Source organism: Suricata suricatta, chromosome 8 (assembly GCF_006229205.1).
Source record: "Suricata suricatta isolate VVHF042 chromosome 8, meerkat_22Aug2017_6uvM2_HiC, whole genome shotgun sequence".
NCBI classification, from domain to species: Eukaryota; Metazoa; Chordata; class Mammalia; order Carnivora; family Herpestidae; genus Suricata; species Suricata suricatta.
In genome coordinates this window covers 126,309,242-126,323,239 of record NC_043707.1, presented here as the reverse complement: position 1 = coordinate 126,323,239, position 13,998 = coordinate 126,309,242, and the positions used below count along the sequence as shown (strand labels likewise).

Sequence of the window (13,998 nt, the reverse complement as noted above, 5' to 3'; positions counted from 1 at the left end):
AATGCTTGATTATCATTTTCTACATCTTTTTATTTTTTGGATCCCATAACTAATTATTGCAGATATAATGCTACTACTTTTAACTTTCATAGTAGCTTTATTAAGTGATTAATCTACTTCCTTTACTATATATTTGTCACTGAGATTTTTACTTTCAGTTTTCTTATAACTAATTAGGATCCTTCCTTTCAGCTTAAGAAGTCCCTCTTCCATTTCTTGTAGGGCTGGTTTAGTGGTGGTGAACTCTTTCAGCTTGTACTTGTCAGGAAAACTGTTCATTTCTCCTTTAATTCTGAATGATATCCTTGCCAGGAACAGTGTTTTTGATTGAAAGTGTTTTCCCTTTGACTAGGTCACGTTTCTCCCTCGACACGAAGAGCTTTAGTGGTAAGTCTAATGGAGATTCTCTTCTATGTAATAAGTTGTTTTTCTCTTGCTGCATTTAAGATTCTCTAACTTAATTAACATGTCATGGTGTATAACATTCTGGGTTTATTTTATTTGGAATTATCTGGGCTTCCTAGATTCAGGTGTATGTTTCCTGCCCACATGAGGGAAATTCTCTGCCATTACTTCTTCAAAGGAGTTGTCTGCCCATTTCCCTCTCCCCTCACCTCTGGGACCTCTATAATATGCCTGTTGTTCTGCTGCATTCTGTGCTGTAGGCCCCTTAAGCTGTGTTCACATTTTATTTTTTTATTAACTGCTCTGGGTGAATTCTGCAGAGTATTCCAGATCGCTGACCTTTCTAGTGTTTGAGGTAATAATCTCCTGTAGAACCCCTCTAGTATATTTTTCAGATCAGTTTTTGCATTCTTTAGCTCTGTGACTTGTTTGATATTTTCTCATATTTTCTACCTCTTTGTTGAATGAAATTGTGTTCATCAATTATTCTCCTAAATGTGAGCATCTTTATGACCTCTACTTTGAACATTTTATCAGGTAAATTACTTATCTGTTTTGTTAAGGTGTTTTATTTTGGCCCTTTTTTGTTTGGGGGTTTTACCCTGGTCTTTCACTTGGAACCCATTTCTCTGTGAGCTCATTTTGCTGGACCGATTCTATGGATCACATGGAACCTTCTCTCCTGGTCTTGAAGGAGCGGCCCTGCATGAGCACTGAACCTTACTACTTTTTTTTTTTTTTTTTAACCTTACTACTTAATCTTCTCTTCTTTCTAATTTGTTAGTCAACCTGACTGTTTTAGACCTGGGGGCCACAGAAAAGCAGTCCCCCAGTCACAAAGAGCCCAGTGCCCAACAGGCATCCTCTGTCTAGGCTGGAACCGTTCCCCACAACTCTATGGTTCTGGTGAATGTAAGGCCCCCTTGGTTTGCAAACACATCTGGGGGCCTCCTCTCACCGCTGCATGTCCTAGAGGTTGGGGTACCTGATTCAGGTCGAAGCCCTTCTCTCCTCAAGGAGGAGTTCCATATTTGTGAGATTCCTCCCCATGGTAGGTTGCTGTGCGAGGAGGTAGGGTTTTGGGTGAGCCGGTGTCTCTGTGACCTGTGTTGATGAGGCACCTAGTTCTCAAGTCCTTACAGAGGGAACTATCCCACATGTAGCTGGAGATGTGCTGTGTCTGTAGCAGGAGGATAAGTTGAGGATCTTCCTATGCTGCCATCTTGAACCTGCTCTCCCTTTCTGGGTGTGATCCTGATCTTCTGCTTGAGGTACAAATATTCCTTTTTTTGTTTTATTTTAAGTAGGCTTCACCCCCAGCACAGAGTCCAAGTCGGGACATGAACTCACAAACCTGAGATCAAGAGCCAGATCAGATGCTTAACCGAGTCACCCAGGCACCTCAAGAAACACAAATAATCTTGAGGGCAGACACCTTGTCTTTTTCACCACGGAATGCCTCCCTGCGGAGACCATTCCTGGCACACAGCTGACGTCCAAAAATTATCAGTGGAACAAATTAATAACTTACTAAATCTACATATAATCAAAATAACTATTCATTTTCACTCCTTATCTGATTTCAATTCTTATGCCAAATAGCTCAAAGGAGACAACGCCATGATCCTAGGCAGGCCTCAGTGAAAAGCAACTGCAAGCCAACAAGCAAGCGGGGTCATCGCTGGTCCTGGCCACAAGGGGGACCGGTACCTTCTTGTCGTCCACAACCTTGTGGACGTAGACGGTGGCCTGAGTGTACTCGCGCAGGTCCCGCTGCTGCTGACACAGTAAGCCCTCCCTGCATTCCGGGCAGAGCTCTGAAAACACAGAAAGGAGGAGTGGCTGAGGAATGAATGTCAAAGGAAAAAATATGTATATAAACGAACATTAAAGTTTTATATAGTGCTCACATTTTATATTTTTATTCCATTAAAAGCTAATAATAAGGAAATCCATTTACTAGCAACAAAGAAAGGCACACACAATGGAATGGGAGCAGGACAGTTACCATCGGGGGCGTGTTAGTCTGGACCAACACCTGATCTCTAATTTTAAGTAGGGAATACAGTGGTGACGTCATCTCCTTCCCTCCTAAAATGTCAACTTTTAACAACAGAAAACGTATACAGATGAATACGAAAACTTACTTGGCTCAGAAATATACTGTGTTTCTGAAGGGCTTACATCCCCCGCTTCAGTTCTTATGATTTTAATTACATGATCCACGACGAAGAGCTTTTGAATCATCTGCCACTCGCTGGGCCATATGAGAGCTATACTGTGCAAAAGAACCCAACATGCCTTAAGACTCATGGAGACTAGGAGAACTAACACAATCCGCTAGTCTCCCAATACCAAACACCAAAAGCAATACTTAATACAAAGAAGTTCAGAAGGGAAAGAGACATCTTCCTCCTCAACAACGAACTGAAGATTTCCTCATACAAAACAATGAGGTTTGTTACAGCAGTGAAAGAAAATGGACTGAAGTTACAGCAATATTTCAAAACCCGAAACTGAATACACAGGTTAGTTGCAAAAGGATATCATATGATGACCATTTATAGAAAACGTTTTTAAATATGCAAAATATTGCTGTGTTGTGTGCACACTTTTAAGTAGGATTTCCGAGGATGTAACTGTCAACTTCAGGTCAGTGGTGAGAGAGAGATAAGGAGAAATGGAAGAAAGGATAGGTACTGAGGGACCTCAGATTGTATTTGAACTCTTTTTAAGTCAACTTTATTTATTTTTAATATAAAAGAGGGAGCGTGCAAGTGGGGCAGAGGGGGAGAGATTCTTAGACTCCACCCACAACCCTGGGCTCAGGACATGAGCGGAAATCAAGGGTTGAACACTCAACTGACTGAGCCGCACAGGCGCCCATGAATTATTTAACTTTTAAGCTGGCTAATACACACATCTGTTTTACTATTATAGATATTTTCCAGATGTCCAACATAAGAGCACCACCCTGCAGAGGAGGAGGAAGGAAAATGAGAGCTGGGGGAGAATCTAGAAGACATAGATTAACTCTAAGCTTCCATAAATGATGCTAAGTATTAACACAAATAATGAACTCCCCACCTCTAGCTCAGTCCCAAAGAAACTGTGATTTATGTGTTCCAATTCTCATGGTTTATATCACAGGCATTCTATCTTCTCTTACACAGTTAAACATTATTTGGAAAGATAAATTGGCAATGGCAGGGGTGAATTTCATATTCAGAGCCCTTTGGGAAGCACCTGGAGGGTGGCACAAAAATTTTGATGTTAGGACCCCAAAATTCCTGGTGACCAGCTTGTCGGCTCCGCTCTGGAGCCAGGCTGCCGTCCTCCTCCTCTGTTTTTTGAAGCCTGGTGGCTGCAGGAAAAACAACTGCAATCAAGACCCCCGGTGGTTCTGGGGTGGTGTTGGTATGGGCAGCATGAAAGAAAAAAGCTGGGCTTTGGGAAGGACAAAGCACAGAAAACGAGCAAGGGGGCCTCGGGGGACTTCTCAGCTTTTAGGCAGAGGCAGGCTTGCTGTCTTTAAAAAAAGAAAAGTGAAGTGCTGTCTCCAGTGGAATTTTTGAAAAGACACCCCCCACAATTCAGCGAAGGCCTAGATTCTTCATACAGACTGCTTATGTCAGAGGAAACACTACCTAGATACACTTTACTAATCATTAGAAAAATGACATAAAGAGAAGAAACTCACAGTTTAGAATCTTCTTTGGTCATGGAAGCAAATGTAAACATGAGTCCCCCGTGGGGGCACAAAAGAGCACTATTTCCAACCGACGACACGGGACTGCATCTGGTGGGTTTTCTATTCAAACAAGACCAGAAGAATCAGCATTTCATAGCAATGACTCCAGAATTTTATTTATTTGTTTGTTTAATTTTTATTTTTTAATGTTTTATTTTTTAGAGAGAGACAGACAGACAGACACAGCGACAGCGTGAGCAGGGGAGGGTCAGAGAGAGGGAGACACAGAATCTGAAGCAGGCTCCAGGCTCTGAGCTGTCAGCACAGAGCCCGACATGGGGCTCGAACCCATGAACCGTGAGATCGTGACCTGAGCCTACGCCTGATGCTCAACTGACTGAGCGCCCCAGGCGTCCCGACTTCAGATATTTAAATTAGACACAAATTTAAAAGGATACTCATTAAATAAATGTGGGTGGGGTTTTTTTTGAGATTATTTAACTTAAACAAAAAAGATTTTAATGTTAAAACAAAAAGTAACCATCAATGGTACCATGATCAAAATCCCTAACTTTATTTTAATTTTATGTATTTTCATTTTAGGTAGGCCCTACGCCCAACAGGGGGCTTCAAGTCACTGTCCTGAAATCAGCTGGGTGCCTCTAGAATCGATAATTCTTTTTTTTTTTTAACGTCATTGGGATTTTGACATTTATTTTTTTAAGAGAGCACAACGCGGGGAGGGGAGTGTGTGGACACAATCTGAAGCAGGCTCTGAACTGTCAGCATGGAGCCCGTTGCAGGGCTTGAAACCACAAACTGTGAGATCATGACCTGAGCAAAGGTGGATGCTTTAACTGACTTGAGCCACCCAGTCACCCCTAGAATCTGTAATTCTTAAAAATATTAAAATGAACAGCAATAAAACCAGGCAATACAAAATGGTGGGTTCTACCTGACAAATTTCCGCCATTCTTCTACAAAAAACTGTGACACGATGTACAGAACATCTGTATCCTGGAACAGAGAAGCACACACAGCCTGTTAGCTCAGTCCACACGTCCTGAAATCCGTTTGGGAAAATGTTTTTCCATATACTGTGGTTCTCCTTCTTCAAGTTTTATAAATAAAATGTAAATACAGCCCTCTGCCAAGGAACCGTAAGCTAGAATAAACCCACTGATGAGACTACTTAACCATGAGAATCTGGGTTGTTCTGAAACAGTTCACTGGGAATTAGTCAGGAGCCTTAAAAAGACAAGAATTCTTTCCCTTGTGGGGATCATCATACCTCTGGCCAGTTACTGAGACATGGTCTGTTCTTGTCCTGGAACAAATTCGGAAGAGAAGTCTTTTGCTCATTTGCAATCATCTTATGTAAGGCTTCATTTTCTTCCCCTTCCCTTTCTAAAATCTGAAAAGGGGAATGAAGAAAGAAGCAATCAATCACCTCCTGCTGCCGGCACAGGACTTGCCTCCTCCCTCCTCCCAAATGCCAGGTCGGTTCTGAGCAGTCAGTCCGGGCAGGCGGCCTGCGATCCCCACAGGTGCCGGCACAGCCTTCAGTACCTTGCACTGTGAGCAGCATTCTCTGTAACTTGGAAACTCGGGAGCCTTTGGAAAGTACTGCTGCAGTTTGCTCCAAGCCTCTTTAGAAACAAGTCGTCTTTCGTTTTCAGATATGCATAACTCCCCTGAGTTAAAAAAAAAAAAAAAAAAAAAAAAGTAGGGGGGGGGAAGGTCAATATATACCCTTCAAAAATCTCATATTGTTTAAATGTCAGAAAAACTTGTATGTACTCTTTTCCTTATTTTCTGTAATCTGTTCCCTCTTCCCTCCTTTCGACAATCTGTAGATTTCAGCTTTCAGGTCCTTAATTCTAAAGGTGTTAGCCTTTCCTACATGTGCTTGATCTATGTCCATGGCTGAAAAATCAGGTGATAGAGCCACACAGATGAGATGAGGGCCGTGCTCTTCCGATCTTCCTGCCAGGGAGGAAAGCACTAAAAGGGCCTGCGGGGCCCCTGGGGCCCTTGTGACAAGGCAGGAATTGTTCAAGAGGAATGCATCTCCACCCAGACTTAAATGCCACACTTGCCTGTGAGGGTTTTCTTTTCAATGTTTTTTATAAATTAATTTCTTTGAGAGAGAAAGACACACAAAGACTGAGAGGAGGGAAGGGCAAAGAGAGAGGGAGATACAGAATCCGAAGCGGGCTCCAGGCTCTGAGCTGTCAGCACAAAGCCAGATGTGGGGCTTGAACCCCCAAACCGTGAGATCAGACCTGAGCCAAAGTCAGACACCAGCCAACTGAGCCACCCAGGCACCCCTCTTTTCTTTTCAGTGTTTATTTAGAGAGAGTGGGTGAGAGGGAAGGGGAGAGAGAGTGAATCCCAAACAGACCTTCCACTGTCAGCGAACAGCCCAACACGGAGCTTGAACCCACAACCCTCGAGATCATGACCTGAGCTGAAATCAACAGGAACTTATGGGACTGAGCCACTTGAATGCCCCTGTGGATCCAATTTGTATTATGTGGCTGCTCCCAGTTGACAAGTTACTAAGCTGCATTTATGTTTTTAAGTGTAGTCATTACCCAAAAATATAACCTTTATGGTTTGAAAGCCTTATGTTTGTTTCTACCCCCATAACTAAGAGTATTACAGCCAGTGGCCTTTCTAAATACCGTATTATCATTTTTCGCTTTACAGACTCTACATAACAAACTGAGACTCAGACAAATCAGCATAGAGAGTCACTGTAGTGTAGGTTGTTTATAATAAGGCTTGACTATACCCCAGGTCTGTCTCATCCAAACGCCATAATTTCTAACACTTCAAAATGCACCTTTTTACCTTACGCCTCTTACTGAGCTTTGAACACTCAATCAGACAGAAGCAGGGAAATTTTTTTAAGGTTAACTGGTTTAGCACATGTTACCATAGTCCTCTTTTTTGACGAAATATGATATAGTCATAAGAAAATTATGGTAGATTTCCACAACTGATTTAGATAAAACTCCAAGGCAGTTAGACTTCTAAAGCGGTTGCTTTCCTTTTTCCCAAAAAGGGACCAAAGAGGACGTACGTGGCATGTGCACATGTACCCAGGACAGCACAGTGTGGCTCAAAGTCAGCTACACGTAAGCACATGGACACTTTAACAGCGTTTCCTGTAACCATGGATGTGTTGCCCTTTGTTTAATAAGAGATTATTTTTGCTTAATGACTTACTGTAATGTTGGATGGGTATAAAGAACAATTTAAATGTATTTTGAACTCAGAAGAGTATTTGAAATCATTCATTTTGCTTCAGTTTAACTGGTCCCCTGTACTCCCTGTGATGTTTCTACACTTAGTTACAAATTATGTTAAACACTGCCATGATTTAACATAGCTGGATATGATTATTATGAGGTCATAAACAACTTTTTTTAGACTTGTATCCTGCAATAAGTAACAGTTCCCTAAATGTGAAAAGAAAAGGCCTATCAACTAAACTCATTCTTGATCAACAGCTCCCCATACAGGATCAAACCAGTCATGATAGATTAATCCCCAGAGATTCTTCTGATAACCATGGAAATCTAGCAGTTAACAGTGAGGTTGCACACTGTGCATAAACACTCTCACCCACAAGATCTAGTTCAAACTATAACAACTTGGGGCACAGACATCTGAAGGACTCAAAATGAAACAAAAAGCCATCCAACTGCTAAGCTATCTGTATAATAAAAAAGGTTTAAGTTACAGGAAGGTTATCTAGTCAAACGAATATAAAATTAACTGGAAAACAACACTTCATACATAAAAAATATCTGCACTAAATACTGAACTCTATGGTAGTAGTCAATCTCCTAATGGAGTATAAGCTGGTGATTAATTCACATAAATCTCTGATGTATTTATTAAATAGACACAGAGCTTTAGAAATACATCAGGATTTTACGATACCAATATGCAAATTCAAAATAAGGACTTCCAGACATTTATAACTGTACTTCAAATATCATTAAACCAGAGCAAAGGGATCTTTTTTTTAATTTATAAAGTCATGATGATAAAGAGAACATGGAGCAATGCAAACAAAAATGTTTGAAGCTTAAGAGCAAATGGATGAGATGGAAGAAACATTAATTGTTAATGTGTCAAAGGTCAGGAAGTACCCAGATTTACTACACAGCGGAAGGACCCCCTGCCCAGGGACTAGAAGTAACAGACATACGGTCATGAGCGGAGGCGACAGGTGAATGTCTCCCCCAGAAGGCAGAGACCCCCCAGCACACTCCTTACAACCCCAGAGCAGTGATGGCCCAGCCAGCTCGGTCCAAGCATGAAAATGCGAATGTCGGGAACAGATACCAACACGGGGCGCAAACGGCCCAGCCACGGCACCCTGACCGCAAAGCGCGACGTTAACCTCTGCTGCACAACGGGCATCCAGAGAGCGTCTTGCACAGTATGTGGTGTGGGGCCTAAGCCAAGACAGGCCGGGGTGACATGTCACAACAGTGGGGACAAAGTCTTATAAGCTACAAGAAATGGAAGGGAAAAAACACCTAGAAAGCATGGCTTTGGACACATGGGACACAGAGAGCAATTCCTTCCCGGGTTTGCACAACCACCCTTCAAGTGTGGCGGCCTTGAGCAGGTGATTCTCACTGTGTGCCTCAGTTTATTTACTCCTCAGTATGACGGATATGACAGTCACACTGACGTCTCAGGGCTGCCGAAGAGATTAAACACTATATACTTAGGAAAACTCCTGGGCACAGGGTAACTGTTCAATAAACATCCACTATCATGTAACTATTATGAGTGCTGTTACCACCACCACCACAGCACAGAAGGAGCTTAATAAAAGATTTTTTTTTTCTACATTAATTTATTTTTGAGAGAGAGAGAGAGACAGACACAGCGTGAGGGTCAGAGAAAGAGGAAGACACAGAATCTGAGGCCGGCTCCAGGCTCTGAGCTGTCAGCACAGAGCCTGACACGGGGCTCGAACCCACGAACCATGAGATGACTTGAGCCGAAGTCAGACGCTAAACCAACTGAGCCACCCAGGCGCCCCAGGAGTTTTAATATAAACCTAAGGGTGAAGTGGGTTTCTAAGGGGGGCACAACGGGCCACACCCTGTGCACCCTGGTACCGATGGACACACTCAGTGACAAGCGAGGTCCACAAAAATGATCATTGAGAACCTTCCTTTTGAAATATTAGGTAAAATAGGCATGCCTGGCTGGTTCAGTCAGTGCAGCATTTCCCTCTTGATCTCACGACTGAGGGTTCAGGGGCCCACAGTGAGGGTAGAGCTTATTTTAAAAAATGGGGGACACCTGGGAGGCTCGGTTGGTCAAGCATCCAACTCTTGGTTTCAGCTCAGCTCATGTTCTCCCAGTTTGTGGGTTCGTGCCCTGCGCCAGGCCCTGCACTGGCAGAGCCTACCTGGGATTCTGTCTCTGCCGCTCCCTGGCTCATTCTCTCTCTCTCAAAATAAAGAAGCTTTAAATAAATAAATGATAAAATAAAATTCTAGACAATGTCCAGCAACAAAACAACACTGAGTTGAGATCAAGCTAAAGATCTAAAACAAAAAAACAAAAAAACAAAAAAAACAAAACCGGCTCTTGTGCTCAATCAAGTTCTGCTGAAGATGCGGCCTACGTCCCGAAGTCACATTCAGGCCTGCCACGCTTTCTGTCAAACCTGTGATACTGAAGTGACAAGACGAGACAAGAGGTGGGAAGACAGAGCACAAGTAGGTGAGCTGAGGACTAAGGTGACATCCTGCTCCCGACCACTTTCCAGCAGCCAGGCACCACCGAGGAGGAAAGGAGCACTGCGCCGCAGAATCCTCAACTCTCAAACGGGAGGCAATTACCCCACCGTCCACACCCACGCTCTGATGGTTTAAAAAAAAAAAAAAAAAAGCGGATGTCAAAGCAGGATGAGAAAGACTGATCTACTCTTGACTGTTCACTTCACCTTTACCTACTCGATGTGTCAAGCACCCCGGAGGGCATGTCTGTACTGCATGTGTGACCCCAGTGTAAGGGAGAGCAAAACGGGAGGCGGGGTGGGTGATGTGACAGGAAGGATGGATGGGCTTGCAACCCATACCCATAACCACCCGAATCCACATCCCACGGTGATGCCCCCTCCAGGTTGTGTGGCCAGTAAGGAAGTGAGCTCAGCAGCTCAGCCAGTAAGATAAACCACAGTGTGGTAACAGTCAGCAAGAGCAGCGAGCCACTCACGAGACAAATGTTGTCACCAATGTCCTCAAGGAGTCTTGATACAAAGCACTAGGGTGCAGGGTGCATGAGGGGAAGTATGAGATTATCATGCACAGTGAACTGAGATAAGACCTGGACACACTTAGGGGGCTCCTGGGAGGCTCAGTAAGTTACGCGGCTGACTTCAGCTCATATCATGATCTCACAGTTCATGAGTTCAAGCCCCACGTCAGGCTCTTTGCTCACAGCTCAGAGCCTGGAGCCTGCTTCAGAATCTTTGTCTCTCTCTCTCCTCTCTGTCCCTCCCTGGCTTGTGCTCTGCCTCTCTGTCTCTCAATAAAAGAATTAAAACATTAAAAAAAGAAGAAGAAGAAGAAGAAGAATTGGATACAGTTAGAAATGAGAGGGGAGGAAGGGGACTTAGGTACTAAGTGGCTTTGAGAAACTGATGCCTCTTTGATGTTGAGAGAGCTAATAGAAGGGAAAACTACATGAGTCCCTTGCAAAAAGTTACTTATTAGAAGTGAGCGCTGGGGCGCCTGGGTGGCTCAGTCGGTTGAGCGGCCGGCTTCGGCTCAGGTCAGATCTCATGTTTGTGGGTTCGAGCCCCGCGTCAGGCTCTGTGCAGACAGCTAGCTCAGAGCCTGGAGCCTGCTTCGGATTCTGTGTCTCCCTCTCTCTCTGCCCCTCCCCCTCTCATGCTCTGTCTCTCTCTGTATCAAAAATAAATAAAACATTAAAAAATTAAAAAAAAAAAAAGAAGTGAGCGCTAAGACCAAGTAAGAAATACATTTATTATTAAGAGAACAAAGCACACAGTAGCTAGTCAACAGATATCTAAGAAACAGCCTTAATAAGATGAAGTCTGTGAATTTTGTTCTGAAAGTATTCAAGACAAACAAAGACTCCTAGTCATGGAGCCTAACGGAGATTCTTGCCTTCAAACTCAGACGGTCTTTCAATTTGACAAGGGACAAGGTTTCTGTCCTAACCATGGTAAAATCCTATTTTGTATTCTTTTTAGAAACAACTTTTCAAGGAAAAAACGATAGGAGAGGCACTGGCATGAAAGTTGGCAGTTACAAGTTACCTGGGGAAAAGGACAGGAGAACAGAAACATTAAAAATCAAGCAGATTAGGAAAAGCAGGTTACTCCACCGTGACAGCCGTGGCAGCCTTCTCCCTCAGAAACCCGGGGGAAACACTCAAAGTAACCGGGGCACAGTAAAGTCAGAGTAACACCACAAGATGTATGCTTCTGGGGGGCCTGGGGGGCTCAGCTGGTTGGCTCAGGTCACGGACCGCCTGGTTCGTGAGTTCAAGCCCCGCATCGGGCTCTGCGCTGCTTCAGATTCTGTGTCGCCCGCTCTCTCTGCCCACCCCCCCGCTCACACTCTCTCTCCCTCTCTCTCAAAAATAAAATAAAACATTAAAAAAAAAAATGAACGCTTCTAGCTTACCATGTGGGCACAGAATGTCTTCATTAAAATTTAATTCCTCCTCCTCTTCTTTCCTTTCTTCTTTTGATTCATCTAATCAAAAGAAACATAATAATCATTCTAGCTGTTATATCTGAAGGTCAAAGAAGCGGTTCCACTGTGCACAATTATGAACAAAGAAAACTTAAAACATTCTAAAAACGAGACCCAAGTGATTCGTACACGGTTATGCTAAGAAGTGGTATGTTTCTTTCCCTTAAAAGGAAAGAAAGATACCTGAATGGCAGTTTTACTTTTTAAAGACTTAGATTATGCAAGAAAATGATCTTTTTTTCAAATTGAAAAATACTTTACATCTCCTTCCATTAATTTCAGTCAACTTATTCAGAATACAGGATCTTAAACCGAGTTATCATCTACATGTCATGTTATTTTCACCTACCTATTCTATTAGAGGTTGAGCAGAACAGCTCAGAAAAGGCTAATGAGAAATAAGGACTTAACCTTAAACATCAAAAATATATAAGAACTGTGCTTTTTCTATTAACATGTCTCTTCCAATATCTGCTTCTTCTATATGTCTGCACCGTGTCACCATGAATTTATACTTGCGCATATGAGGAACACAATCAAATGTGAGAAGTGTTACGCATAAGGAGATTAGAATAGCTATACAGGGGTTCTAGTTTATGTTAAGTACGCATTGTTAATACGCTTAACGTGTAAAGAGTATTTACTAATCATTAGAAAGCTCAAGTGGAGGGGCACCTGCTTGGCCCGGGCTGCGCGCAGCCTCCTTGGGACTCTGTCTCCCTGTTTGCCTCCCTCCCTCTGGCTCTTGAGCACGTGTGTGCAACTTCTCTCCCAAATCAGTAACGAACGAGAAAGAGGACACTGACCAGGGAGCTGTCTCCTCAAGCTGTCACATACACAAACACAATGAACTTCTGAAGTAAATGACCAGGGTTAATCTCGATGATAATCCTGAAAGGCAACGCCTTGACACTGCTAGGTCATTTTCAGCTATCAGACTAGTAAAAACTGATGTGAATGGCATACTCTTTAGGCTGACAAAAAGCACTGACAACCAAGCCCCCAGTACACTCTCAGGAGGAGATTTAGCAACACGTGTCCGGACACACAATCACAGGCGGCTGAGCGAGCTCTGCTGCAGGACAACCCGACACACCAGCTGGAGCCAGCACCTTTACTTAAAGTGTTGCCGTTCATCTTCCCGTCGCTCTGGTCGACGTCCCCGTCCTGCTCGTCGAGCTGTTCGAGCGCCAGCTGACGCCAGCTGCGCAAGGAAGACTTCCCCACCCAAAATCCGTCGTTGCTGCGGGAAGAGACGGGTGACATCACGCAAGCAGTACTTCCTGATGCCTCCAGCCCCTCCTTTACTTGCAAAGGCCACAACTAGAATGAATTACTAACATTCAAAATGTGTTGTTGTCCACACAATGTTTAGCCCACTCCTGCGTTCTGGCCATTCTTCCTCTTCCCTACTGAATAGCAGAACCCCGATTCTGGGTCCACCCATCCCCAGTGTGCCCGGCTTCCTTGTCACACCCACGCCCAACACAACGCAGCTGGCTACTCTCTTTCATGCGACTGCTGTTCACAAGGACACAGAGCTGTGCCTTCAGGGACACCACAGGGACTCACCCACACACCCAGGCTACAACAAGCACACATCTGAGGACGGTTTACAGACTAATCAATCAAAAATAGTGAAGAATCTTTATTTGGAAAATAGACACTTTAAATTTATCCCAGACATAAGTGCCATACTAAATGCCACCGGGCTTTGTTGGTTCTGCGTGCAGGATAAGGTATCCTGGGTATTTCTGACAAGGGCGCCCGATGGGGGACCGTTTGTTAATACACGTCATGGTCTCTCAAGGGGGCAGCCCCAGTCCTGCCAGGGGCACGGATAATTCCGCCTCTGCACGCACACCAGCCCGCGGCTTGGTTTGGTCACACAGAGATCCACCCTCTGCTTCTACGTTTCTAACAGAGGAAATATGGTCACAGAGGCTGTGTGACAGGCATTCTTGATCTTTGCCACAGTGGCAATGACCGCGATACTTGATCTGGCTGTCAACCACCACATCACTCTTTCTTAGAAACATCCTAACTCCTGTTCTCTATTAACTAAGAAGCCATCTCGTTATCGCGTCTCACAGCTATTTCAGTCTGTCATGCGCAGCATGCATTGTGTAA

General features: G+C 43.8%; 1 protein-coding gene across 1 annotated transcript in view; it reads right to left on the bottom strand.

Annotated features, from left to right (window-relative positions):
• USP48 (ubiquitin specific peptidase 48) overlaps positions 1–13,998 on the bottom strand; it is a 79,469-nt gene that overhangs the window by 17,319 nt on the left and 48,152 nt on the right. Inside the window, exons 14-21 of the mRNA XM_029945883.1 lie at positions 12,981–13,111; positions 11,797–11,868; positions 5,666–5,790; positions 5,388–5,510; positions 5,052–5,113; positions 4,106–4,216; positions 2,553–2,683; positions 2,116–2,222 (exon numbers count right to left, since the gene is read on the bottom strand). Coding sequence (XP_029801743.1) covers positions 2,116–2,222; positions 2,553–2,683; positions 4,106–4,216; positions 5,052–5,113; positions 5,388–5,510; positions 5,666–5,790; positions 11,797–11,868; positions 12,981–13,111 — 862 coding nt within the window. The remainder of the gene's footprint in view (positions 1–2,115; positions 2,223–2,552; positions 2,684–4,105; positions 4,217–5,051; positions 5,114–5,387; positions 5,511–5,665; positions 5,791–11,796; positions 11,869–12,980; positions 13,112–13,998) is intronic.